Source organism: Lacerta agilis, chromosome 3 (genome assembly GCF_009819535.1).
Source record: "Lacerta agilis isolate rLacAgi1 chromosome 3, rLacAgi1.pri, whole genome shotgun sequence".
Classification (NCBI taxonomy): Eukaryota; Metazoa; Chordata; class Lepidosauria; order Squamata; family Lacertidae; genus Lacerta; species Lacerta agilis.
This window is the reverse complement of record NC_046314.1, coordinates 62914793-62941786: the sequence shown is the minus strand read 5'-3', so window position 1 is coordinate 62941786 and position 26994 is coordinate 62914793. Positions and strand designations below refer to the sequence as shown.

The following is a 26994-nucleotide window of genomic DNA, read 5'->3' as shown; positions in this document are numbered from 1 at the left end:
TTATTTTAATTTTGCTTGATTGTTTTGTTTTTTTACAGGCTTTGTGGTGCCGTAACATAAAATTGAGGCGGGGGGGGGGGGCTTGTGTAGAGTGATACTGCCCTATCACAAAATGTCTTTGCTGGTTGCTCTCATCCTGCATTAGAAAAGTCTGAAAACACTTGAGTTCCTGTGATACATACTTACTATGAATTCTTATACTATCCCTGTAAGAAAAACCATAACCAGATTCCCTGCAGTTCCATTATTACTGTCCTCATGCTATATCATTTCAAACCAAAGGGCTTGTTTTGAAACAGGTGGTTCAGTTCCTTACTCCCAGATTCATTAACTAATTTGAACTGAACTAGTAATCCTGTTTACTGGGGATTAGATATAATTTTATATCTCCAGTAGACTGCTTCTGGGATACCTTTGAAGTTGCAGTCTCTTGTTTCATCATTCCAAGAATAACATGCTATAAAGCCTGGTTTCCCTAGTACATGTTAGCATGACGATATTTCTTGCTTCCTGCATAGAGGGCACATGCTGCTGTTGCAGGTAACTGTTGTACCCGCAAAATCTTTTTGTACCTCAGTGATTGTAGAAGGTACAGGTAAAACTCGAAAAATTAGAATATCGTGGAAAGGTTCATTTCTTTCAGTAATTCAACTTAAAAGGTGAAACTAATATGAGATAGACTCATGACATGCAAAGTCAGATATGTCAAGCCTTTATTTGTTATGTGATATTATGCAGCTGATGAGAACCCCAAATTAACAATTTCAACGTTGGGGTTTTCATCAGCTGTATGCCATAATCATCACAATTATAACAAACAAAGGCTTGACATATCTCGCTTTGCATGTCATGAGTCTATCTCGTATATTAAACTCCAGTAGCTAATGAAAACAATTGCTTACATAAATGGACTTTTCCACGATATTCTAATTTTTTGAGTTTCACCTGTAAATAGTTCTTCATCCCAGAGCCAGCTTCTTTAAACTAAAGGAAAAACAATTTTGCTTGCTTGATTTTTTAGAAGGCAGTTCCCCCCTGTATAGATTATTCTACACGTCCTGCTCTCTAACACAAAGATGCACAAATTGTTACCCTTTCAAACCCATATGCTAGCTTTTTCACCCTTGAAGAATTAGCAGATTCAACATCCTGAAGTTCCTATCATACAACTACTTAAGAATATGTATATATCTCTCTGGTTGTGAAAAATAATGTGATGTGCTCTGAAGAATCTCCTTCCCTGACTCGTGCTTATTCTTTTGCAATGAGTTAATTTATTATTTATTATGATTCCTTGCTTTTCCTCTGATAATTACATAAATGGCTCATAAGAATCTTCTAGATAATCTTGTGCCCATATAGTTTAACATGGTCAGGGCTGCTAACTTTCAGCATTAGAACCAGATATTGTGCCTTTAGACCATTCTCTGGCCTGCTTACCTCTTGAGCAAATAGGCATGTTTAATATTTCTCTATTAAAAACAGTAATATTCATGGAGTATAGGCTAGTGTAAAATGCATATAGATACCCATCTTCAAGAAAAACAATTGCTCCAGCACCTTTATCATTTAACATTCTGGTTTAGAATTTACCTTGTGTGTGTCGTACCTATGATGGGTATATTTAAAAAAAACAACACAGTTCATACACGCTCCCTTAGTGGGTATATAGCTTTTAGTCTTAACTAGGGAATCTTGTGAAAAGTTCTGTGGGCGGTCAGATAGTCTTGTCTTGCTCCCCTACACTACAAAACATAAGTTCTGTGTTTGGAGCTGAAGTGTGAATCAGACCTTGGAATGTCTAACTTTAGCATTATATAGGATGCAGTGTACAGTTATTCTAACTTTTGAGATGTGTTTTTTGTAAAAATAAAAAGTCCTATTTTAAAGAGGATTTTGAAGGTTGTCCCTTGTTTATTATTGATAGGAGTTCCAGTTAAACTGGCAAGCTGTTGTTTTTTGTCCTGCAATAAAATATAATATATTCCTGGCTAAAGCCAGATAAATTTAAACTGTTAGCTGCAGTTAAGTACATATGTGAACTTGCTTTCTCAGTTTCAAAACAGAATGTTCATCATCTAAACTCATAGAGAAAATGGAGAGATCTTATGTGTCCCGAGTTCTCAAGTCCAGGAGATGGCCTGTTTTGGAAGAGGTTACCCTGTCCTAGGAGTAGCAGGCCCATAGCTTAGGGGTTCTGGATTCAACTGAGTTTCAGGTAGCCTTAGTGGCTATGAGTGCCTTTTTCCAGCTATGCACCATTTTGAAAATAAATGATTTGGCTACTGTATTCCAGACCCTGGTAACTTCCCGATTGGATCATTGCAATGCACTCTCCATTGGCCTGCCCTTAAAGATTACTTAGAAAGCTCAATTGATCAGGATTACTGGCTGGGATTCCATTTTCAATCATATTATCCCTTTTCTTAAACAGCTGCATTGTTGGTCTGTTCATTTTTGGGCCCAGTTTTTCATGTTAGTGTTTAGAGTAAACGGTGCTTCCATCACTGTTCCATTGCACCAGAAGTGGTTTAGTCATGCTAGTCACATGACCCGGAAAGCTGTCTGTGGACAAACGCCGGCTCCCTCAGCCTGAAGGCAAAATGAGTGCCGCACCCCATAGTCGCCTTTCACTGGACTTAACCATCCAGGGGTCCTTTACTGTTTACCTTTAAAGCCCTAAACTACTTAGGCTCATATACCTGAAGGACCACCTCCTTCCCTGCAGACCCTCTCAGGTGTTAAGATCAGCAGCAGAGGCCTCTCTTCATAGTTTTGTTGCCACCAAGAACTTTGGGCAAGACTTAGAAAGGGCATTCTTAGTGGCAGCCCCTAAACTGGAACTCCCACCCTGCTGAGGTGTGTCTGGGACCCTCACTACAAAGTTTTCAGAGAATGCTGAAGATACATCTCTTTATCCTGGCCTTTGACACTTGAGATGTGTATTTGTAGAACCTACCCTACTTTTGTGATTTAAAAATTTACAACAAACTACAAAGTTGTATTCTAAATTATTGTTACCCACCCTGAGACCTTAGGTTGAAGGGCGAGTGATAAAAAAAATTTAACCATAATAATAATCCAAATGTTAAGAACACATCAAAGGTTTTAGGTGCACAAATAAGACCTGTTAATTTTAACTGGACTCTGACCAAACTTAACTTTTCTAGATCTTGCCCGTTACTGTTTTCAGCTAAGGAGTGATGGTGTAACATTCACAAATGTAGACCCCAAATTATTTTAATTAAGCGTGTTAATATTTATATGCAGAGAAATTATGAATGTGATGTGTGACTCTGCATTTTGGAACATTTTAAAAATAATATTCTGACTCATTTGTTCCCCACTTTCCATCGAAAAGATTCCAACAAATGCTACTTTTTCTTGGGGAAGGAGAATGCTAAATTAGGATAACGTGTTTGTGAGAGTCCTCATATAAACAATGTCATGCTTTCCCACTCTTTGTGACATAGTCTTGGTGGTCCTATTATTTATCAGTAGTCAGACTGGATTTATTGTAGCATCAGTTTTTATTAGCAATGTACTTCATCAGTTTGTGTGTCTTTATTGCCAAGTTGTGCCCTTGGAAAAACAGAAGATATGCTCATAAGCAATTGTGATGTTACCTTGTGTCCATGTGTAGATTTTCTCATACTTTTTTCAAAGTAGTCTCTGGTGTGAATTTCGAATCTTTTATAGACTGCACAATTTACATTTTTCTTCATGGAAGAAATTCTATTTTTTTAGTTTTGTAGTAATTTCAACAAAAAAGTTTGTGACGGACCAAACAAAAGAGAGAAAACAAACTTGTTCCACACTTGGTTTCTAAATAAACTTTTCAGTTAAAACATTAAAAATGTCATTGCTTTGCTTTTCCACATACACATATCACCTGTATTTATATAAAATGTTCTATAATCATGTAATTGTATTGTAAATTTGGTTGTACTGTTTGCTTACATTCTTTCCTAGGGCGGGCCCTCTTGCTGATTCTTTTCTACCTTATTCATAACCAACCCTACAGAATGTTTGACTAAAACTTTTCTCTCGTTTTTGGAGACTTAAAAAAAATCTTGTTGTTGCAGTATGCAAAGCTGTGATGGAGAACCAGTTTTTTGTTTTTTGTTTTTTTGATATTGTACATCTGCTAGACAATGCAGTGTGAGTGGGTTCATAGATGCTGCTGCTGTTACCCAAAGTACCTGTTAATTTTTGGCTGCAGATCTCTGGTATTTTAAACAAGACATTAGTATTTGCTGTAATGCAGCCAAAGGAAAGCAATGGTATATTTGGGTAAACATCTGATAGTAAAACTTTAAAATGCCTTAATATACCCTCCAGTAAAAGGCACTATTCAAGTTTACTTTTATATTGCATTTTGTATATATGCCTTTTGTATTGTAAACACTGCTGGTAAACATTACACTTTCATTAAGAAAATTCTGTAGTCTGAGAGAAGTGCCTTGACAGACAGTGTAACAATCTTTACATATTTCTGCATGTAATAACTATTTGGTAATCCATTAAATTCCTTGAGTGTCTTATGGATCTCTTTCGACTTTTTAAATCAGTTTTCTCTAATGTACCATTTGCTGAGATAATAAAATTTTAATTCAGTGAATAAGCTGCTAATCAAATATAATTTTAAATTGATAAAAAAAATGTTGGTCTGGTCTTCCTCCTCTTTGTTGAATGGGGATATTGAAATCCTGTTCATTCAAATGTTATGCTGTATTTGTTTTTGCTGGCCATGATTACCTGGCTCACAGAGCAATTCAAATCCTTAACAGGGAGCAAAGATGGATGGATCCATCAGCTTATCCAAAACTCTGCCACATGAGTGAAGGGTGTTTTTCATACATTTTACCTTGCACTAGCATTAGGCTTGTATAGCTGTCAGGGACCTATGGGTCTTTGGATCTCGGAGCTCCAATGCCCCATATGTCCTGGGTTTTTTGGGGGGGCAGAGTTTCTCTGGGTACCAGCAGCAGTAGCTTCACACCTGCCCTCACAGAACTTGGAGCCACTAGTACCACACACCCCGACCAGTGGTGCTCTTCACCAGCTGATAGGCCTGCATACCATCCCACTACCATCTGACATGAACATCCAGGGGTTAAGATTTTGCCCCGTTGTTATTTACTGTATTTCTAAAGCTGCCCTCATGCCATGGGGTCCCAGGACAGTGTACAAATAAGAGTATAAATCTTACCATGCAATGGAATTCTCTCCCCCCCCCCCCCATAAATACAGGTATTTTGAAAACCACAGTTCATAAGACTGGTAATTTCTTCCCAACTTAGGTACAAATCTAAGACCCTATCCTATTGGTCTTTATTCTAAAGTAACATGAAGTAGCATTCCAAACTACAAATATAACAAAATATAAAATCAAACCTAAAAAATTTTTTTGTCGTTCAGTCGTGTCCGACTCTTCGTGACCCCATGAACCAGAGCACGCCAGGCACGCCTATCATTCACTGCCTCCCGCAGTCTGGCCAAACTCATGTTAGTAGCTTCGAGAATACTGTCCAACCATCTCATCCTTTGTCGTCCCCTTCTCCTTGTGCCCTCCATCTTTCCCAACATCAGGGTCTTTTCCAGGGAGTCTTCTCTTCTCATGAGGTGGCCAAAGTACTGGAGCCTCAACTTCAGGATCTGTCCTTCTAGTGAGCACTCAGGGCCGATTTCCTTGAGAATGGATAGGTTTGATCTTCTTGCAGTCCATGGGACTCTCAAGAGTCTCCTCCAGCACCATAATTCAAAAGCATCAATTCTTCGCCGATCAGCCTTCTTGATGGTCCAGCTCTCACTTCCATACATTACTACTGGGAAAACCATAGCTTTAACTATACGGACCTTTGTTGGCAAGGTGATATCTTTGCTTTTTAAGATGCTGTCTAGGTTTGTCATTGCTTTTCTCCCAAGAAGCAGGCGTCTTCTAATTTCGTGACTGCTGTCACCATCTGCAGTGATCATGGAACCCAAGAAAGTGAAATCTCTCACTGCCTCCATTTCTTCCCCTTCTATTTGCCAGGAGGTGATGGGACCAGTGGCCATGATCTTAGTTTTTTTGATGTTGAGCTTCAGACCATATTTTGCGCTTTCCTCTTTCACCCTCATTAAAAGGTTCTTCAATTCCTCCTCACTTTCTGCCATCAAGGTTGTATCATCAGCATATCTGAGGTTGTTGATATTTTTTCCAGCAATCTTAATTCCGGTTTGGGATTCATCCAGCCCAGCCTTTCGCATGATGAATTCTGCATATAAGTTAAATAAGCTGGGAGACAATATACAGCCTTGTCGTACTCCTTTCCCAATTTTGAACCAATCAGTTATTCCATATCCAGTTCTAACTGTAGCTTCTTGTCCCAAATAGAGATTTCTCAGGAGACAGATGAGGTGATCCGGCACTCCCATTTCTTTAAGAACTTTCCATAGTTTGCTGTGATCGACACAGTCAAATGCTTTTGCGTAGTCAATGAAGCAGAAGTAGATGTTAAAAAAAATACACAGCACTTTATGCTGCTTTTCTATACACACCGGAAAGTAAGCCCAGTTTAACTCTGTGAGGTCTACTTATTGGTAGATGCTCTAGACTGTTGCATTGCTATGATACTGCAGTTTGTGAAACATAGGAGGCTCTGTGAAATGCTGAGTGTAGCGTGATCCTACTTCTGCCACTAAGGTAAGGTAAAAAGGTCTTTCCTTGGCTTTGCTATGCCACTAAGCCAAAGAAGGAATCTATACCCATATGTCACCTCCCATCAGGCAGCAGAGCCTATGATCAAGGATAATGGAAGATACCAACCAAAATATCTGGAGGACCCCTTCTCAAAATCATATACAGTAGCCTTTAATTTCAGGAAAATGGAGGGCAACACCAAACCTGATGCCTCAATGCCTTCCACATGCTCCGAGTCAGAAATATTTTGGACAGCACATTGCAGGACATTCTCAAAGATGCGCTCTCCCAAGCCCACATTCCCAGCATGTTCACACTCCTGTTTCGGTGATGCCTGTGCTGACTTGGTCATATTCACAAAATGGAAGATGGCAGGATCCCCCCAGGGTCATAGTTACAGGCACCAAACCAACCTGTTGGCAGACCGACTCTGCCTTACAAAGACGTCTGCAAACAAAACAGACAGGCTGGCAAAATCAATCTTGCCCTGTGGGAGTCCCTTGCAGATGTCTGCAGGTCCAGTAGGCTAGTTTCTACACACTCAGCCCGCTCTCTATCCTACATTCAGACGTGCAAGAGGCCTTATCGGAGATAAAGGGCACATTCCAAGTACGTAAGAAGGCTCGGGTGCCAAGCGGAGCCAGCGAGGGGTGAAGCGGCAGGATGAGGCTATGGCTGGGATTGGGAAAGACTTCCGAGAAGGCACCTCGGCCTAGGGATCCTCGTCCCTGACATGAAGAGTTCAGGGAACCCCAGCACCCCTTCCCAAAGAGAGAGAGAAGCGAAAGAATCCCACGCTACTCAGAGTCCCGAAAAAAAAGAAAAGAAACGCCCGGTGGGCGGGGCGTAGGGACGTTAGGACGTCGTGGGGCGGGACTAGAGCTGGCGCCTGCGCGCTAGCGACAGTGCCTCCGCGCGGAGTGGGCGGGAGGCGGCGCTGAGATGAGTCGGGCCCTAGCACCGCCGCCGCCGCCGCCGTTACGGAGCTGAGCGCGCCGAAGAGGTGAGTGAGCGTCCGCTTCCCCCTTCCGCTCGCCTCGGCCTCGCTTTCCCCGTCCGTTGAGCCCGTAGTGCCCCCTCCCTCGCCGCCCGCCTCCTTCGGCGTCTTCTCTGGGCGTCTTCTGCGCCCCCCCCCCCACAATAGCATCCGGAGTGAGATGTCGCCCCGGGAGCGGCGTTGGCGGGAGGGCTTTGAATGGGCTTTGCGGGTCAGCCTCTCCTCGTCCAGGAGGCCCGAAAAGAGGTTGGAGGGGAGGCGCCCGCATCCCCAGCTCCCGGTTTCCTGCGGGCGGCTCCAGACCCTGTTTCGTCTCCTCCTCCTCCGCCTCCTCCTGCGCCCCAGACCAAGCCGTGAGCGCTCGATACCTTCTTTGCATTCCCTCCCCCCCCCCAGCACCTGCCCGTGTGAGGCATCCCGCGGGTGACTGGAGAGGCCTTTGCCCAGTTACGTGTTCTCTTAGTATTTCAGGTGATGCGGGAGACGTCACTGTCGGGCTACTCGTCCTGCCATTCCTTTGACTGCTTTCCGGAGTAAACAACACCTGCTTTTGGAGTAAGTCAGTCTCTCTTTTTGTATGGTTGGGGGCGGAGTGGGGACATCGTCGTGAGTATTGGGGGGCGGGGGGGGGCTTCTTTCTTCCCTGTGTCATAGGAGTATGATTCCCAGTAACTGGTGCTCAGAGACATACTGCCTTTGAAGTGGAAGTAGAACCCCTGGCCATTGTAGCGAGTAGCCATTGAAAGCTTTATTCACCATGAATTTGTCTAATCCTCTTTTAAAGTTATCCAGGATGGTGATGCTACCTCTCCTGTGAGTGAACTCCATAGCTAAACTATGTGCTGTGTGTGAAGAAGCCCTTTCTTTTACCTGTCCTGAATCTTTCTGCTCAGTTCTTCATCAGCCAATTAGTTCAGCAAGCACTCGTAAGTAAAAAAGATGTGCAATTTCTTCATTAACCAATCTTTTTTCAAATTGATATAATATACATGAGAATGAAAAATGCTCTGGAACAGTGCTCATGCGCTTATGAAGAAATTACACATCTTTCTACTTAAAAGTGTTTGTTGAACTAATTGGCTGATGAACTGAACGAAACAATAGTTGCTATCCGGAAACACTGTTCAGCAGAGTTCAGAGTTGGACATCAGAATTGGACATTTGCCGGTTATACAAAGCTTTACAAGCTTGATCTCCACCGGGTAAAGTCTGGCACCGTGACTTATTCAAGGACTTTCAGAGACTTCAGTTTGATAGTTTTGATGTTTTGAATTATTCCACAAAGTTTTCTATGCTGTAATTGTTTCTGGCCATCATGTTGCCTTCGATTTTGCATAGCCATTCCTGGACAGGGCTAATCTACACACCATTAACTTCCAGGTTAATGTGCTTTGTGTTGTGCTTGGTGCTACTTTAGGAACTGTGGCTAACTCAGTGGTTAGGTTGCTGAATGGTGCTGCCTACCATTGAGCATGTTATACTGGGGCAGGTTCAAGGTGCTATTGACATATAAGACCCTAAACAACTTGGGGCCTGGTTACTTGAGGGAGCACTTTCTCTCATACCATCCTGTCCATTAATAAAATATCAGGCCCTCCTAGTCATTCCATCACCTGCACACATGCATCCTGAAGCACCCAGGGGGAGATCTGTCTCTGGTGCAATGCCCAGCTCTTGGAATTCCCTCTTTCCTGAAGTATGGCAGGTATCAACAGATGTTTTGGCTTCTGTTTAAGACCTACCACTTTTATAAAGCATTTCTTTTATTTGTGAAATATTTATTTATTTGTGAAATATTTTTTATTTTTCCACTGTTATTGTTACATTAATGCTTTGTGTTATTTATGGTATATAAATATTCAAAATAATTCTGATATTTATAGGAATAAATATTTCATTGTTTTGTTGTTATCCTGTAGATAATAAACCCTGGGAGTGGAGAATTCAGTATCAGGATTGTGCATTATTACTGTTGTTGTTGCAAGTGAGCTAATGTAAAATGATTACTCGGGGTCTGCTCCTGAAGGTTGCAAGAATGGGCATTTAGTCTTGATAAAATTATTGCATCTATGTTGGAATTTTGTGGGTAGTCAATCTTTTGTCCTCCAGATGTTAGGCTACAGCTGTATTACTCCTGACATTTGGTTATGACAGCGGGGGCAGGGGTGTAGCCAAACAATATCTAAGGGTCACCTCTTTGGTTATCCCTTATTCAGTGGAAGGTCATCTTCCCAGTTACACAGGAAGAGGAAAGGAGGAATGTGAGCTTGAGGCTTGCTTTGTTTTGTGTAAGTCCCCCTAAATCAACGGTCACCTTGGTTTTTAGACACCTTGTTTTTTAGACTCAAGAGAAAACATCCACACTCTTCACTTTTCCAAGGGATCTGGGTATAACTATTGTGGTTAAGGCAGTAGTGCTCAGCTAAACAGGGTGAAGCTTCACTTTTTATCTTGCAGCACTTGAGTCACTGCTCATTACTGAGAGGGTCAGCAGAGGCAGTGGGGGAGGTTAGCCCTACCCCACCAACCACTACTGGACTAACGTGTTTTTTAAAAGATGCAAAGAGGGATATACATTTCTAAGTGAAGGCACCCTGACTCTAAAAACTGGAAACATTGTAATCAAAATGTTATTTAGTCCATATTTTATTTTTGTTATTATATGTACAACTAATAATGGCAACAAAGTGTTCTGGTTCTATTATGTACAAGAGCATAATAAACAATTTTCAAACAGGTCAAAACTGGAAGCATACTGTATCAAACTGTAAAATGACAACAAGCATTTTCTTTTGATTTCAGTGTTTTAATTCTCTCAAAATTAATATTGGTGCGACTTTGACTTTGGGTAGATTGTGCCCATAATGCTCTGGTTTTCTAGAGTAAAAGAATGAACCAAGTAACATGCATATCAGAGGAGATGAAGGTAGCAATGCTTTTGTCTATCCCTGTTACCCGTTTACGAATAACTTTTCAAAATTAACTGTGAAACTCTATAGCAGATGGCAGAATTCTGAATTGTCATTTCAGAAGCAACACTCTCCTTATGTAGTATTGTTCAGTGCTGGATCTACAAGTTTTGTCACAGGGTGCAAAAGTCTGCACTGCCACCCATTCTCCCTAAAGACAAATGCTTTAAAAAGGCCTCAATATAGGTTGGTTAGTTAAGTCAAGGGAAGGGAGCTTTGAAAATGAGTAAGGAGTTGCCAGTTTACTTTATACTGCGTTGTTAGATTTAAAAAGCAATTAAAAGCAAAATTAAATAATAATAATGTATAGTTTAGTGGCCAGGACCATCCAACACAGGAAATCAAGTTACATATACTTCTTGGATGTGTGAGCTGTCAGTGTTCCCAATTTTCCCACACACAGGTTACTAACTAAAGCATAATGGGAGGCCAGTATATAGGGGAGTGCCTGCAAGGGGGCCATCCTCCTGGTTTGCTCTGCCCAGGGTTCATGTGCTTGCCCTACTTGGTGCAGTGGGTACTAGGATGCAGGAGGTGACTGGAAGGGGAAGGTGGCAGAGGCGCTTATCTGAACCCATTTCCTGTGGTGGAATGTGTACCCTGATGACATTTACAGAAAGCTGAGGATCGGGTGGGAGAAAAAAGGAGGCATTTGATTACAGCACATCTGCGGGTGTTGCCCTGGGCATTTCCGGCAAGGAGGCAGAGGGGGTGCATCTGCATCTGTGGTGGTGAAGTGGAAGGAAGAAGAAAACAAGGAGGGCTGCCCATCTGTCTGCCTTGGGACCTGCTGCGACTTGGAACAAGAGCTGCCAGGCAACAGTGAGGCTAGACAAGGCAGAAATGGCAAGGGAGGTTCTGGGCTCTATTGCTGCCACTCTTGCATTGTCTGGCTGCTGTTTGCCTCGCTGCTGCCAGCCCAACAGACCAGACCCAGTGTTGGGATCTCCGCCAGAGTGAAGTGAGAGGCTCCTCCCTGCCCTTTTGCACCTTTCAGCGTTGGTGTGTGTGTGTGTGTTGAACCCAGTAATTTTGCAGCCCCCCTAATGTGCCGTCCAGAGGCACTTGCCCGCTTTGTCCCCACACCCAATCCAGCCCAAGTATTGTTTTAGGAGAGATTCATTTAGCGGCAGAGCGCGCGCACACACACACACATTTTAAAAAATATTTAAATAGATGGTTTGAATAAAAAACATAATGCTAAAGTATGATGTCATGACTGGAAATGCATTTTATAAGCTTCATAATTTCTCTTTGGAAGCTGAGCTTCTGTTAGTGCTGCTGTTAAAGTTACAAGTCTTGGAAACTGCTGTGACGTTTTTAGTGTACAACTTATGTGAGAAAACATGCTGCCAAGGTTTCAGCAAGCTTTAACATAGATGTTTAGGATGGGTAAGAATGGTTCTCATACCTGATACACCTGTTTGCTAGTATGAGCTGATGACTAAACTAGTTTGAAATTACAAGTTTAGCAAGATGATGAGAACAATTAAGCAAGTAATGGCAAGTCATAAAGGAGATTTGGGTTTTTTGGATTCCAGAGTTAAAAGCATGTTACAGTTCGGTTTTTGCAGTAAAGCACGAGAGATAAGAGTTCTCTGAAAAGTAATAGGCAGTCAAAAAAGAAAGGAAGTAGATAATACTGAATGAAACCGTAGTAATGGTAAGCAAGGAGAAAACCAGAGGAAGAGTATTTGAAAGGAGAGAGCACTGTACTGTACACAAAGTAAATCCCATTAAAGAGCCACATACTAAACAAAGCAATGTATTTTAGCATTAAGTGTGGTTGGTATCTTCAGTGAAATTGTTTTGTTAAACTTTTTTAAAAACTTATAGACACTTAAAAACAGCTTAATATTTTTTTAAAAAAATTTAAAAGCAGTGTACAAAATGATCAAATCAAAATTATATACTAATATCATAAAATAGAATTATAAAAAATACATGGTGATCAGTAGAATGTACAGCTAATAGCTGTTTATCAGGACAATGTAGTTTGGGCCTCTGTGTTATCGGCAGGGGAAGCTGCAAACTTGCTTCCCCGCCCTGCACTACTTACTGCCAGTTATGTCAGCGTGTTTTGAGTTTCTATTAATATAAGTTCTGTAGCCAGAAATGTTATCTATAACTAGTTTCAACATGTAGCTCTGAATGGATTGCATACTAAATCTCATAGCAACACTTGACGCAGTGAAATGTGTTTTAAAAGGATAAAGCAGAGAGCTTTTACCAACTTCAGTGAGAGTCATTCCCTGAGTTTAGTGTTACCTACAAACAAGCAGAAATCAAAAGAGTAAAGTTGCCACTAAACACAAAACGCTGCAGAAATGATCCTGCATTTTATTTTTAAGTGTAATTCTGTCCTAAATCCCTCTTCCATGGATAACCAGATTAATTTACTTAGAACATAATGCAGAACATTTAATGTAACATTTATGGCTGCTTATTTAAGTCTCACCAGAACAATGATCTTTTATGAATGAGCTATTAAGATACATTAGGTTTTCTAAGGGTGAACTCTTGGAATGCTGGGAGTAGATTCCAACTATGGTAACTCAGTGGCACTTGCTGCTGAATAGGCTTGTATAGAATTGCACTGTCAGGCACACAGCACTTCTGAAGTGATATAAAGAGAGAATAATTAAGAAGTCACAATTTGGTTGGGCAACTACAATGTGTCTTCTCCTTCCATCAGCCTCCCTCCTGTTGAAAGCATTTCTGTAATACATATTTGGCAGCCAAGGATATTTAATGTATTCTGAGAGGGAAACGTATGGTTTTCTTTTTCTTACAGTATTTGGCTTTAATGGAGCATCATCTGCCCATCATAGTTCTCTCATGTACTTACATGCTTTTAAAAGCCCTTGGTCACTCTGTGGAGTCAGCTATACAGCTGCAAATAAAACTTTTAAGTGCAATATACGATGTGACACTATATGGCAATGGTGAACCTTATGGTAAATTCAAAGTATTTTTAAAAATGCTTTAATAAAATCATTTTCAGAACATTTTTTATGTGTGTGTAGATTGCACCTGTGTCTCCCAGCCATACTAGGAAATGCCAGGGATTAAATTTAGGACCTTCTGTATGCAAGTCAGGTGCTTTAACACTGGTAGGGGAAATCTTTCAGATTCTGAATTTGAATAATACAAAGCAATGAAACGGGCTGGAGGGGAAGCCATGTGTCTGGTTGCTATATGAAATTTAATTCTTCAGTTTATGTTACGATTATTCACAATTAACAGTCTAATGTAAATTATGACAAATCTACAGACTATGTGCAACTTCTATCATTATTTAAAGTGTAGTTCTTTGGAGATGAAACTGTTTGAACATGCTAGAACTATTTTTTGAGTAATGCGTGTGTCATGGCTATTTGACAACAGCTATGTTCACAATAGATTCAAAGGTCTTTGAGAGAGATGTCTGTGACAAAATGTAACTGTTCTGTAGTACTAAGACTATGTCACATAATGTATGAAAAATTGAAATACAGCATGATGACCTTTCCATTCTTACACATTTCCACCTTACACATTTGACAGGTTTTCTTTATAGCCCAGCTGTTGTATATTCCAATTGCAGCATTTTTTTCTTTCCCCAGCTTATGTTGACCATGAGTCTTGTCATGATAAGTGAGAATGTGAAGCTGGCTCGTGAGTACGCCTTGCTGGGAAATTATGACTCTGCAATGGTCTATTACCAGGGAGTACTTGACCAAATGAATAAATACCTCTCTTCTGTCAAAGACACATACCTCCAGCAGAAATGGCAACAGGTGGGTCATCCTTTTTCCATTGATTGGGCTCTTTCTTACACTTAAATCATAAGGTCCTTAGCTTAAAAAAAATGCTTGATAATAATTTGCTTACAACAGATCAATTGAATTCTATAAACATGCACATTTCTATAACCTCCTCTTGGTGAATTTCTGACTTACACTTACTAAAGAAAAGCTGCTACTAATTGTTAGAGAAAAGGGCACCTTTAATTTTTAAGTTAGCTATTATTTTAATAATAAAAATCCTCAAAAATAAACTCAGTACTGATTAAAATCTGATGCCAGTGCTTAATTAAAGTTCAAGCCAAACCTTGTCTACTCAGAAGCAAGTCCTATATTGAATTCAATGGGGTTTTCTCCTAGGTATGTGGAGTTTGGATTTGCAGCTTTAGTTGGTTAATCTAAAACTTACTGCTCCGTTGAATTGTCTTAATCACTATCATGTGAACATCTGAGCCCTTCCTTGAATGTTTCACTTCAGACTACTGGTGAGGAGTTGCATTTATGAATGCTCTCCCTTAATATTTTTCAAAAACACAACTTTATGCACAGAAAAATGTGATCTTTCTGGCATACCATGGTTCTTTCATGTGAATGATCACCTGTAATTTCCTGTCAGAGAATTTGCTCCTGCTACACTGGGAGCTGTATTCTCTTTCACTACTAGAGGTATGTTCCAAAGGCACATGATGCGGCAACCTTGCTGAGATCAATGCCTGGATGGGAGGCCACATGGAAATCCTACATATGCCTCTGGAATATAAATATGTAAAGTGGGATATAAATAGAATAATGGTTCATCATTATGACTTGCTTATTTAGTACTGGAATATCTTGCAGTAGCCCAAGTAACCTTGAAAGGCTTGCAGTAAACATTAGTGCAAGGGCTTCTGTGGTGCATTACCACGCCTGCTATGAACTTTAGATTACAGAGGTCTGTTCTGGAATAACTCCCTTAAAGGGCATCTAGCATATGGGTGATCCTTAAGAGTAGCTTTCACAGAGAAGTAATACTGTACCTTTAATATGGAATGGTGCATGCAAACAAGCTTCCAAGTTAATTAGCATAAGTTTGCAAACAGTACAAAGTTTTGTTCTCTGGAATGAACTTTAAGCGTAAAAAGTTTGAATGTAAGATCCATTGAAAGAAAAGTCAATGGTGTATTTGTTCCCCATTTTGGTGCAGGATTTGGGAATCTTTGGTGGGCCGAGTCCTATAAAGTAGCACATTTATCTTGAAAACTTCCAAACGGCCCCTTCATCCAAAATAAAGATAAAAATAAAAGACTGATACAATATCTAAACAAGCAGTTGAAGAAAATCAAAGCAAACAATTGAAGTTAAACATCTCTAGCACATCTAATGAAGCCCTGGAAATTTTCTAAGCTACATATGCTTAGCTAGGGACACGTTTCTACCTGTTAAAGCTGTACTTTTCATGTTTTCAATCAGGTTAGGCAGGAGATAAGTGTAGAAGCGAAGCACGTGAAGGATATCATGAAAACACTAGAAAGCTTTAAATTAGACAGCACACCTTTGAAAGCTGCACAGCAAGAATTACCGGCTCATGATGGAGAAGTTTGGTCCCTGCCTGTACCTGCCGAACGTAGGTAAGAGACGCCAAGAGTGTAAAGTGGATCAGGGAAGCCCAAAACATTACATTTAAAATGTCTGTGAGGCCCAAACACTGATTCCAGTTCCTAAGTCGGGGGGAAAAGCATGCTGCGCTGTCCCCCGTAAATATACCTTAGCAGCCCACATGGAGCCTCAGCACAGACCTTGCCGGGGGGAGGGGGTGGATTCCTAAGATCTATTGACCCATAATGTAAACTATTCAGATCCTCATAGGTCCAAACAAAATGCTTACGGTATGCACTTGTCCATATGCTTTGATGATAAATATCTCTGCATGTTTACAGTTTTCTCTTTTACATTTTCTAACTAACCAGAAATTCACCAGGAGCCAGGAAACGTCAGTCTGCTCATTGCAGTGATTGCAGGAGCCAAAATAATCGAGCGAGTGCAGCGCCTAAAGTCTCCAGCCGTCCCTCCTCCCGAAGCTGTAACGATAAAGGCAAAATAATCCGTGGCCGGGAAAAGAAGGATCCGCAGAATAAAATGAAAGAAGAAAAAGTAAGTGTCTAAAATGTGATGGTAGCATTTCAAGTTCTTAGAAGTGCCCCTCTCACCATTTGGATCTCTCTCATATACACTATGGACATTCTCAAGAGGCAGGAGGTGTAAGGTTTTAGGGAAGAGTAGTTTTAAACATGTCAATTTTGAAGCCCCATTACATTCAGTAGTTCATATTTCCAGGTAAATGTGTATAGAATTGCAGCCTTAATGAAACTAAACATGGCGTTTTTTTCAAATGGTACAAAGATGAATATTATCAGAATTTCCTTTCTGAGAGTCTGAAGGCTATACAGTCGTACCTCGGGTTACGTCTGCTTCGGGTTACATTTTTTTGGGTTATGTACTCCTGTAAACCGGAAGTGTTTTTCGTCCCGTACATGCGCAGAAGCATTCTGTGCGGTATGCGCAAAGCTCAAAACCGCGTGTTCGCACATGCGCGATATCGCCGTTTGGGTTACGAACGGCACCCTGGAACAAATTAAGTACGTAACCCATGGTACCACTGTAGTGTATTTCATAAGAGCATAAGAAGAGCCTGCAGGATCAGGCCAAGGGGCCATCTAGTCCAGTATCCTGTTCTCACAGTGGCTGAACAGTTGCCTGTGGGAAACCAGTAGGCAGGATTCGAGCACAAGAGCATTCCCCTCTACTGTGTTTTCCGCAAATGGATGGAGTCATTCCATTCATGGAAGAATTTTTGATAAAGTAGAAGCTTCAGTTAATGGAAGGGGACCATTTTCACCGAGACCCACCATGGCACTCCAGCACTGCTCAACACTCCAGAATATATCTTTGGGGAAGGGATCGATGGGGTTGGTAAAAATGGTTTCCCCTCTTCCACTAGCAGAGACCTCCACTATGTCCTTCCATCTGAGAAACAGTCTTTGATGATGTTGGGTGGAGCCTTGGGTGCTTTTACAAAACATTTTAATTGTAAAATGCTATATAAATATACCTAACACCACAATTCAGTAATGGAATTATTTATTATAACAAGGTGCCAGATCAGTTCATGGCTCAGCTGACTTCTGAATTAGCTAGCCTGCACTTGGGGACGATTTTAATAGTTCCACCCCGTGCTATATTTCCATCCTGAATTTGCATTATTCTGGTGTGGCTGTAAGCTGTGTAGACTATACCCACTTTCCCCTACAGGACCCTTGCTTCTATTATATTTAACCGGGCATTAAGCCAGGTATAGTGATTCAATGTGTGGACAATTTTAAAATAATAAATGTAGGTTTGATATGCAAACTGTGTTTTAATGCAGAATAAGCCCTCGTCTGACATTTCAGAATCTGAGCCAAAGAAATTTGATAGCACTGGATACGACAAAGACTTAGTAGAAGCTTTGGAAAAAGACATCATTTCCCAAAATCCCAATGTTCGATGGTAAGTGTAACCCATCTCTGTAATTCTTTTTACTTGGGAAGTATATATGTAAGCTCAGTCCTTTAAAGAGGGCAATGCTAATGCTTGGTTAAGAATTATATTTAATCTGACAGCATATTGTAGGTCTTCCATTAATAAACTTTTTCATTCAATTTATAGCAAGATACTAAATTCAAGGAATTAAATGTATCAGGTGGCCTAGTTCAGTGCAACATATTGTCCACTGTGACCTGCCAACTTATTTGTATCATTCAGCTGAATATACCAGTACTGTAGCTTCTATAGAGGGGATATCACCACATCCCTACTGTGCAGCCAGGAACAGCAAAATAATGGTACACAACTAATTACTATACCACAACATCAGTGGTCTGAAAGAGTAATAATCATACTCTTAACTAATGCTGCTATAGAGACTTCCTTGCTTAGAAACAATCCTTTTGCCACATAGCCAGCTGAGTGGCCATTCACAGAATTGGTTGGCATCCTGTATTTGCTATGAACAGGATGTACTTTTAGTGGCTGAAGCGTAAATGACTACTGCCCCAATGTAGGATAGTCAACAGTTAAGAATTGCTAATTATCTGAATTAACATTTTTCTCCTTTGTGTATACACAAGGCAGGAATGTTATAAAATGAGCTTATCATATACACTTGAATCAAGAATCCCTGTAAAAGATAATAAATTTGTCTCAACATAATTTTTCTTAGAATATTACAGGAGCCAGTTTTCAGTGAGGGTAGTAGGATGAGTTTGTGCATCTTAAAATTAGAACTTGTGTAGCCTGTATTTGGGCCTGTTCAGTGCCTGAAAGGGAAAAAAGAACACTCTTCTGACTTAGAGAAGCAAATTGCCTGCTTTCCTTGGGCTTCACTTGCCATATACAACCAATGGATTGGTTTCTGTTTCTATTCTGAACCTGTGCTTTAAAAGCAAATTCCTTCATACTGAAACACTTCATTTTTACTAAATCCTGGGGAATGTGCCCTGCTGAGTAAACATGAATAATATTAGGGTACTTGTCCCCAAAGAAAGGGCTGGCACTGTACAGAATAATGTTTCTCCATAACTTAGAATGTAAGGGTAGTGATTGTTTGTTATTGAATTTATATTTTGAAGCTCTCCAGAGGACGAGGAGGTTGGGGGGGCTGCAGGTGGAGGGAGAATTGCTGGAAACAGCCAGCCTGCTCAGTCTGCTAATATATTTCTTCTGTCAGCAGTGGGATACCCACTGAATACCTAACTTTCTATGGCTTTTGGCTTTTTGAATAGTCATAATTTGTATAACGAATGCATGTAGTTATAATGTTTGACCTCTAATCACTTTTACCCTTGGTTTATATATAAATTCATATTTTAACTTGGTGTGTTAAAAAGTCAAAATTTAACTGAATGTGGTGTCTGCATTCAGAGAGCATTTTAAACCAGATTACTTTAAGGGATGATAAATATTACTGAAATGTTTAAATGAAAAAAACACCTGAGCAACTTTTTATATTAAAAACAACTTTATGATAGCCTTCCATGTGAAAGAACATTTTGTACAAACAACAAGTGTGTTGATGTATTGATAGTTTTCTCCTGGAACAGAATTACAGAGCATGCAAATGTACTTGGAACAGAAAACTGACACCTGGGAGCAGATAGATTTCAAATGGGAAACTATTTATTTGATATTCTTCTTTAGAGAGTCATAGAAGGTTTCAGCTGCAGGTAGGAATGCATCTTTTAGAAACTAATACGACTGTGTTAGGGACTCTTGAACGGAACAGTAATTAGTTGCTTCTAGTGTGTCATAATCTGTTAATTTCTTTTCTTAAACAGGGATGATATAGCTGACTTAGTGGAAGCTAAAAAGTTGCTCAAGGAAGCGGTGGTTTTACCCATGTGGATGCCAGAATTCTTTAAGGGGATTAGAAGGCCTTGGAAGGTAAAATCATGCAATTTAGTTTTGAATTAATAATGTTCTCATATGTCCTGATTGGTCACAATTTTAATAGGAGAAAATGATGAGTTAGTATTGACCTAAAATCTGAAGGTAATTATTGTGTGGCTAGAATTTCTCACATTTTAGCAATAGAGCAAAATATAATATATCACAATTCCACTGAATGCAATGTGTAGTGCTCTGGATACTTAAACAAGTTATGTAAGAATGCATGCGGTTCTGATCCTTAAAGCTAGGATACCATTTTCTTAGACATGATATTAAAGCACATTTGGAGAAAAGGAAGTTCTAAAGCAATTTCCAATGGAAAATGTGTTCTAGATATCTCAAATGAGAAACTTTCTGAACATTTTTTTGCACTTTCTTTCTTTTACATAGGGTGTTTTGATGGTTGGTCCTCCTGGCACTGGAAAAACGCTGCTTGCAAAAGCTGTAGCTACTGAATGCAAGACAACCTTTTTCAACATATCATCATCAACACTTACTTCAAAATACAGAGGAGAATCTGAAAAACTTGTTCGACTTCTATTTGAAATGGTGATTTTTAGAGTTCACTGTTGATTCTTTGATATATATTTTGTATGAATAATAGTTTCTAGAATATGCAGGTGTTTCAAAAACCTGGCTACTCGTCTGAAATTTGTATTTAAGCTTTTTTCAGACTTCTAGTTGTACAGCAGCTCAAGGGTATGCATGCTTTGTATGTAATGTTGTGTTACATTGGTCGGTTTCTGCTAATTGAGCAGGCTTGACCAGCGTTGGGCTATCATGGACAAGACTCCTTGTACTATCATAATTATGTCTTAACACAGTACCAGTCCTATCTGACTGCAATGGGCTATTCTCCTTTACCAGACAAGCATGATGCAGTTGCATCACAAAATGTACTGTGTGTGTGTGTGTAGCTAGCCTCATTCCCACACCACCCCTCTCCATTAACGTCTTACAGATTGCTTTGCCACTTAGCAGTGAATTGCATAGTAGCACCTCCCTTGGTTTCATACCATTCAAGTTAATGTATAACTTCTATTACTTTTTTAATGAATCTAGATTCAGGTAGGTAGCCGTGTTGGTCTGACGCAGTTGAAAAAAATTAAAAAATTGTCCAGTAGCACCTTAGAGACCAACTAGGTTTGTTCTGGGTATAGGTTTTCGTGTGCATGCACACTTCTTCAGATACGTATCTTCAGTATCTGAAGAAGTGTGCATGCACACGAAAGCTTATACCCAGAACAAACTTAGTTGGTCTCTAAGGTGCTACTGGACAACTTTTTAATTTTATTTAATGAAGCACTCCAAAGCCCGCTTGCACACTGCCCAGAATTTTATTTGAAAGTTTGTTGGGTCTCTGGATGTTGGATTAATGCATAACATTTGGCCATGCTGGCTAGGAATGATGGCAGTTGAAGTCCAACGTCTGGGAACCCAAGATTGTTGCTTCAGGGGTGGACTTTGGTAATATGGTGCCCTGAGCAAAGGCAAAATTTGGCATCGTCCCCCTCCCCCCCAAAAACCTCTGAGTAGGTACCCATATAAATATAGCGATGAAGATGATGATGCACCCCCTTGGCTCAGCACCCTGTGTGGGGGAACCACCTGGATCACCCTAAATCTGGTTCTGGTTGCTGACTTGAGAGGGGAAAGCTGTAATTGTATGGACTTTCAAGATTATATGCCATGTTTCTTTGTGAAGTAAGTTGTTAAGTAGCCCAGTGGTACTTCTGGTGATTTAAGTTCAATTGATGTTCCTTCATCTTGTCTCTCCAGGCTCGATTCTATGCACCAACAACAATATTTATAGATGAAATTGATTCTATCTGTAGTCGCAGAGGAACCTCTGAGGAGCATGAAGCCAGCCGAAGGGTGAAGGCAGAATTACTCGTTCAGATGGATGGTAAATAAGCTCAGTTCACATTGTGTTAAAGAGATGTAGAGCTCAAAGCAGGAACTTTGATGTGACATCATAGTAGCAACACTGTACTAATATTTCTGCTTTGGATCAGAAAGTATGTATGACTGTTTAAAGTAATAGCTTTGTACAATACATGTATCTTGTAGATGTAGCCACTGTCTGAATTACTGTGGTTGTGGAATCTTTGAATAGTCTTAATTTTGCAGATGAGTGGATAGACTTCTGAAAAGTGTTTTCCCTCTTTACAGAGCTGTCTTAGTAGTTCTGCTCCTATTTTTCTTTTTTAGTAATTAAATGCAGCAGCAGGGGGAGCTGCTTCAATAGCCAAGACAGGTGGGTAGCCATGTTGGTCTGCCATAGTCAAAACAAAATAAAAAATTCTTTCCAGTAGCACCTTAGAGACCAACTAAGTTAGTTCTTGGTATGAGCTTTCGTGTGCATGCACACTTCTTCAGATACCAAGAGCCTGTTAAGCATAACCAAGATACACTTCAATAGGCAAGAGACACTTTATTCAAATTGTTAAGTGCAAATCTGTTGCCATTTATGCAGGTGATTAAAATTCACATTGGATTTAACTTTGGATAGCTTCCAGAATTTTGTGTCCTCCCCTTGTAACTTCCTCTTTCCTTTTGATTTAGGTGTTGGAGGGGCTTCTGAAAATGATGACCCTTCCAAAATGGTTATGGTACTAGCTGCTACTAATTTTCCATGGGATATTGATGAGGCCTTACGACGACGGCTGGAGAAGAGAATTTATATTCCTTTACCATCAGGTAGAACAACTTCATTTTGGGGAAAACCAACCTTTTTATTTATCCTGAATTTTGAATTCTAAACCTGAATTTGGTATAGGACGACTGTACTGAGAAATAGGGGTGATGCCTCCAAGTGGCCTCTGGGGAAAATACTCCAAGAAGTAGAATCCCAGATTTGTGCCTTCTTCTAAGGAAGGGACAGAAATCCAGTAGAGGCTCCGCAGCTCCTTCTCTCCTGGGAAGTCCCCTGAACCTCCAGAGCTGCGATTAGGGTGGCAGTTTGGGTTGCAGTGTAATTCACTTCCCTTCCTTGGTAGATTGTTGCTTGTAAACTTTGGCACACAAGATTCTCGGGTGGCAAAATGCAGAACTAAGTGCATGTTTAGGAAAACCCATTTTTGAAAGCCTCAGTATTTTGTGAAAGCTAGTAACTATACTATGTGGTTCAAACTATTTATATTGTTACTTTTAAAAAAAATGTTCCGTTTTAGCCAAAGGTAGAGAAGAACTTCTAAGAATAAGCCTGCGAGAGTTGGAACTTGCTGATGATGTTGACCTTGCCAATATAGCACAAAATATGGAAGGTTATTCCGGGGCTGACATTACTAATGTGTGCAGGTATGTTAAAACTGTAGCACTTCTAAAATAATTAAGGCCTGTTTTAAGCATACCTACTCAGAAATTTGAATGAATAATCATTTAATTGGGCCTTCTATTGGAATCCAAAATTTGTTTATGGAAATACATTAATGTTGCCACTGTTTGTCCACTGGCTTACTGCTGCTTTGATTTTATATATATATATATATATATATATATATATATATATATATATATATATATATATATATATATATATATATATATATATATATATATATATATTCTTCTCCCTCTTCATTCTCCTCTAGTTCAAGGAAAGCAGACAGATTCAACCTATTTGTCTGCTTTCCTTGAACTTGGGAAATGGCAGGTTTGTATACCTTTCCCCCCTAGTCCTCATTCTCTGCCACATGGTGGGTTTTTCCTTCTTGGTGCACACTTCCCTCTACATTTTGTTTTATCCTTTTTCTCTGGCCATATTCACTTTTTCCTCATCCACATCAGTTACCTTATCTTATTTCTTCCACTCCCCTCTACTCCCTCTCCATTATTTTTTCCCTGCCTCACTCAGTAAATCCTTCTCTAACCCCTAACCTGTCTCAACTGCACTGCTTGTGCCTTTTCTCAGCTGAATCCACTCAGCCCTTGCAAAATAAAGAGGGGAGGGTAATGCCCATATCAGCCCCTCCAAAATGACTCCACACCCCTTGCCTTCTGTCATCTATTAGCCTAGCCAGTGTCACTGTTTGAAATACCTAAATTCCTGTCTTCCCATTGAAGGCAGTTTTGATATCTGACAGAGCTGTAGCTGTAAAGCATCTGCTCTGAAGGCATAAATTCCTAGGTTGGGAATATCTCTTACCTGAAATCCTAGTGAGCCACTGCCAGCGTCAGGGCTTGTGGTGCTCCTCACGAGTAAAGGCAATGACTGAGGATCTGTATATTTACATCAGTTTTATTATACAGGTATAAAACAAAATCGAAAATTCTTTCTAGTAGCACCTTAGAGACCAACTGAGTTAGTTGCTGGTATGAGCTTTCGTGGTCTCTAAGGTGCTACTAGAAAGAATTTTCGATTTTGTTTTGACTATGGCAGACCAACACGGCTACCCACCTGTAACATTATACAGGTATGTACAAGACAGAGCTCCAAATTTCCATGGCTACCTTAGTCACTCTCAGATTCCAGAAGTGGTGCTTTCCGCTGGTGCCTCCAACAAAAAAGCCTGGCAACCCCAGTCTCCTCCTTTCCTCTTTCTGTTTGAGCCCCCTACGTAATTGGGGCGACAGAACTACTGTTTCCCCCTCCATCCCTGAACTGCTGGTGTCGGGACGCTGCAGCATCTGACTGCCCTTCCACCACAGAACTCTCTCCCTGCCTGTCACTCCCACAGTACGTCTCTGGGCTCCTTGGGCAGTGTTGGGTACTCTCAGCACCCCAGGTGCCTCCCTCCACCCCAGCCTGCTCTCTGCTGCCTCTGGATGCTCCCCTGACAGCCAGTCAGTGTAGACAATACTAAGCTGGATTGACAAATGCTCTGACTCCGTATAAGGCAACTTCCTGGATTCTTGTGACGTTTTGCTAAAGGGAGATACCAAAAATGTGTAGCAGTTTCTTTGAATATACAAAGGATAAGACATGCATGATCAGAGAGAGAGAAAAGAATGATAAAAAGGTGTGTCTGTAAGCTGGGTTTTCAAGCTGTGTCTCAGATTCTAAATTACTACAATAGATTTATGTGATCTACTGAACTGTTATTAATCCATTGTTGTAGAAGTGGGAGCCTGCATGCCTCCAGATGTTGCTGGACTGACACCAACATCTGGAGGGCCACAGGTTCCCTATCCATGCAGTAAGAATAAGAAGTCCTCAGATGTATTTCCATTTGTGTGCTGAAGGTCAAACTTTCCAAGCAGTCTCTGTTTGATATTTTAAGAATGTCAGTGTTCATCTACAGCTACTATTAGCTATTTACTTAGGACCAGTGGCATTGTGTATTCTCATTAAGTCCAATCTTGGATACCAACAGGGATGCTTCACTAATGGCTATGAGAAGGCGTATTGAAGGCTTGACACCAGAAGAAATCCGAAATCTTTCCAGAGATGAAATGCACATGCCAACCACAATGGAAGATTTTGAAATGGCTTTAAAGAAAGTTTCGAAGTCAGTCTCTGCTGCGGACATTGAAAAATATGAGAAATGGATATTCGAATTTGGATCATGCTAAGCCTTCCTACCTTGACATATCTGCCTTAAGTCTTCAAACAATTCCAGAAGTAATTAAAAAGTAGTGCAACAGGGCACTGAGTACTATTTTTTAACTTTTGTAATTACAGTTAACAGCAATAATATCCTTAATAAAGTTAGTTTTTTAAGCTGCAGCTCATTTTTTACCTCTTGCACCAGTTGTCCCTTCTGTTCTCTGCACAAGATATTTGCATGTAAACTAGCCTTACTTCCATCTATGTACCCAACTAATGCAATAGTATTAGTTGGGAAGTGTACCTATATACAGATAACAGGGTGACAACTTTTTGACATAGATACACAATTTCAATTTTTTTATATTCAAATAGAGTAAGCTTGTTCTGCTGTTTGCCTACACTTTAACTAATGATAAGTAAAAGTGAGCCACCTGAGCCTCAGGTGACAGCAAATGATCCAAAATAACCCCCAAGCTACATACCTGCTGCTTCAGAACATGTAACCCCATCAAGAAGAGGCAATCTCCCATCCATCCAGTCTAGGGAACCACTCACTAACAGTGCCTTAATTCTGTAACTTTAGCAATAAGGAATTACATAAACATTCAATGGAAATCAATGCTAGGTGGTGCTGGGAAACATGAATGGCACAAGGAGAATTCACAGGAAAAAACCAATGGCAGTATATAAAGGGTAACATGGTGCTGGTAAGAAAATAAATATGTGGCCTTATCTCACACTTTGCTCTGGAGACCTTATTCACCAAGCAGCAGTAGTGTTTCAGTATTATGAATATGTAGTGCTTTGTGTTCTAGCATGGCAGTTATCTCGAAAATGGAGGCCAAAGTATTTAATTAGTACTTTTCAATATAAAATATTTGAAGGCATTCTTTTCACGTGAAGTTATAGGCTTGATAGCCACATGAACCTTCCCTCATGCTGAGATCACCCTGGGTTCTCTTATCTCCAAAGGTAATAAAGGTAGCAGCTAGGATATGGGCTTTTTCGGTTGATATCTTTCTGGCCCCAAGCAAATAATTTTTTTATTTCCCCAAGCCTTTTAGCTTTCATATTATAAAGGCATTTATGTGCCATCTTTCAGCTGTAGAAAGAGCCCCCAAAGTAGCATTTGATCATTCAGCTGTATTCAGTGATGTTGCTTGGCTGAAGGTAAGGCTTCCAGCAGCAGAATGAGGAGTATAGCAATTTTCCTTCCTCCAAATCTGCTCTGGAAAGTCCCCAACCCTCCAGACTTAGGAGGGATGTGCAGGGGAGGAGATGCTGCTTCCCTCCCTCTTCTGCTGACAGGCTCCTTACGGTCAGCTGAGCAACACTTTTCAACACAGTCCTAAAGCTTTTTAAATCTGTGATTGGGTCTTTTATCTGCTGCTGAGAAATTTTTTTACATTGCTGCTTTCCTCGCCTCTAAGCTGTTAAATAAATTTGCTGTATTTTTGTTAGGCATCTTCAGAGCAGCGATGCTGAAGGGTAGTCTAGCAACTCTGTGAAATAAACCATCCCCTGTAAAATATACGAAGCAAACCAGTTTTGCAAGGGTCGGGCCTTGCTGTCCTTGATAGACAGGAATGATACAAGGCCTCCAG

General features: G+C 40.4%; 1 protein-coding gene across 1 annotated transcript; it reads left to right on the top strand.

The window, feature by feature from the left end:
* The first annotated feature begins 7589 nt into the window (after nucleotides 1-7589).
* KATNA1 (katanin catalytic subunit A1) lies at nucleotides 7590-25561 on the top strand. The gene is made up of 12 exons (XM_033143973.1): nucleotides 7590-7688; nucleotides 8146-8237; nucleotides 14257-14430; nucleotides 15886-16043; nucleotides 16383-16566; nucleotides 17840-17961; nucleotides 19788-19893; nucleotides 20290-20448; nucleotides 21679-21805; nucleotides 22465-22599; nucleotides 23073-23199; nucleotides 25215-25561. Exons 3-12 carry the CDS (start codon nucleotides 14260-14262, stop codon nucleotides 25411-25413), a joined length of 1488 nt encoding a protein of 495 aa, XP_032999864.1. The 5' UTR covers nucleotides 7590-7688; nucleotides 8146-8237; nucleotides 14257-14259; the 3' UTR covers nucleotides 25414-25561.
* Nucleotides 25562-26994: the final 1433 nt, after the last annotated feature.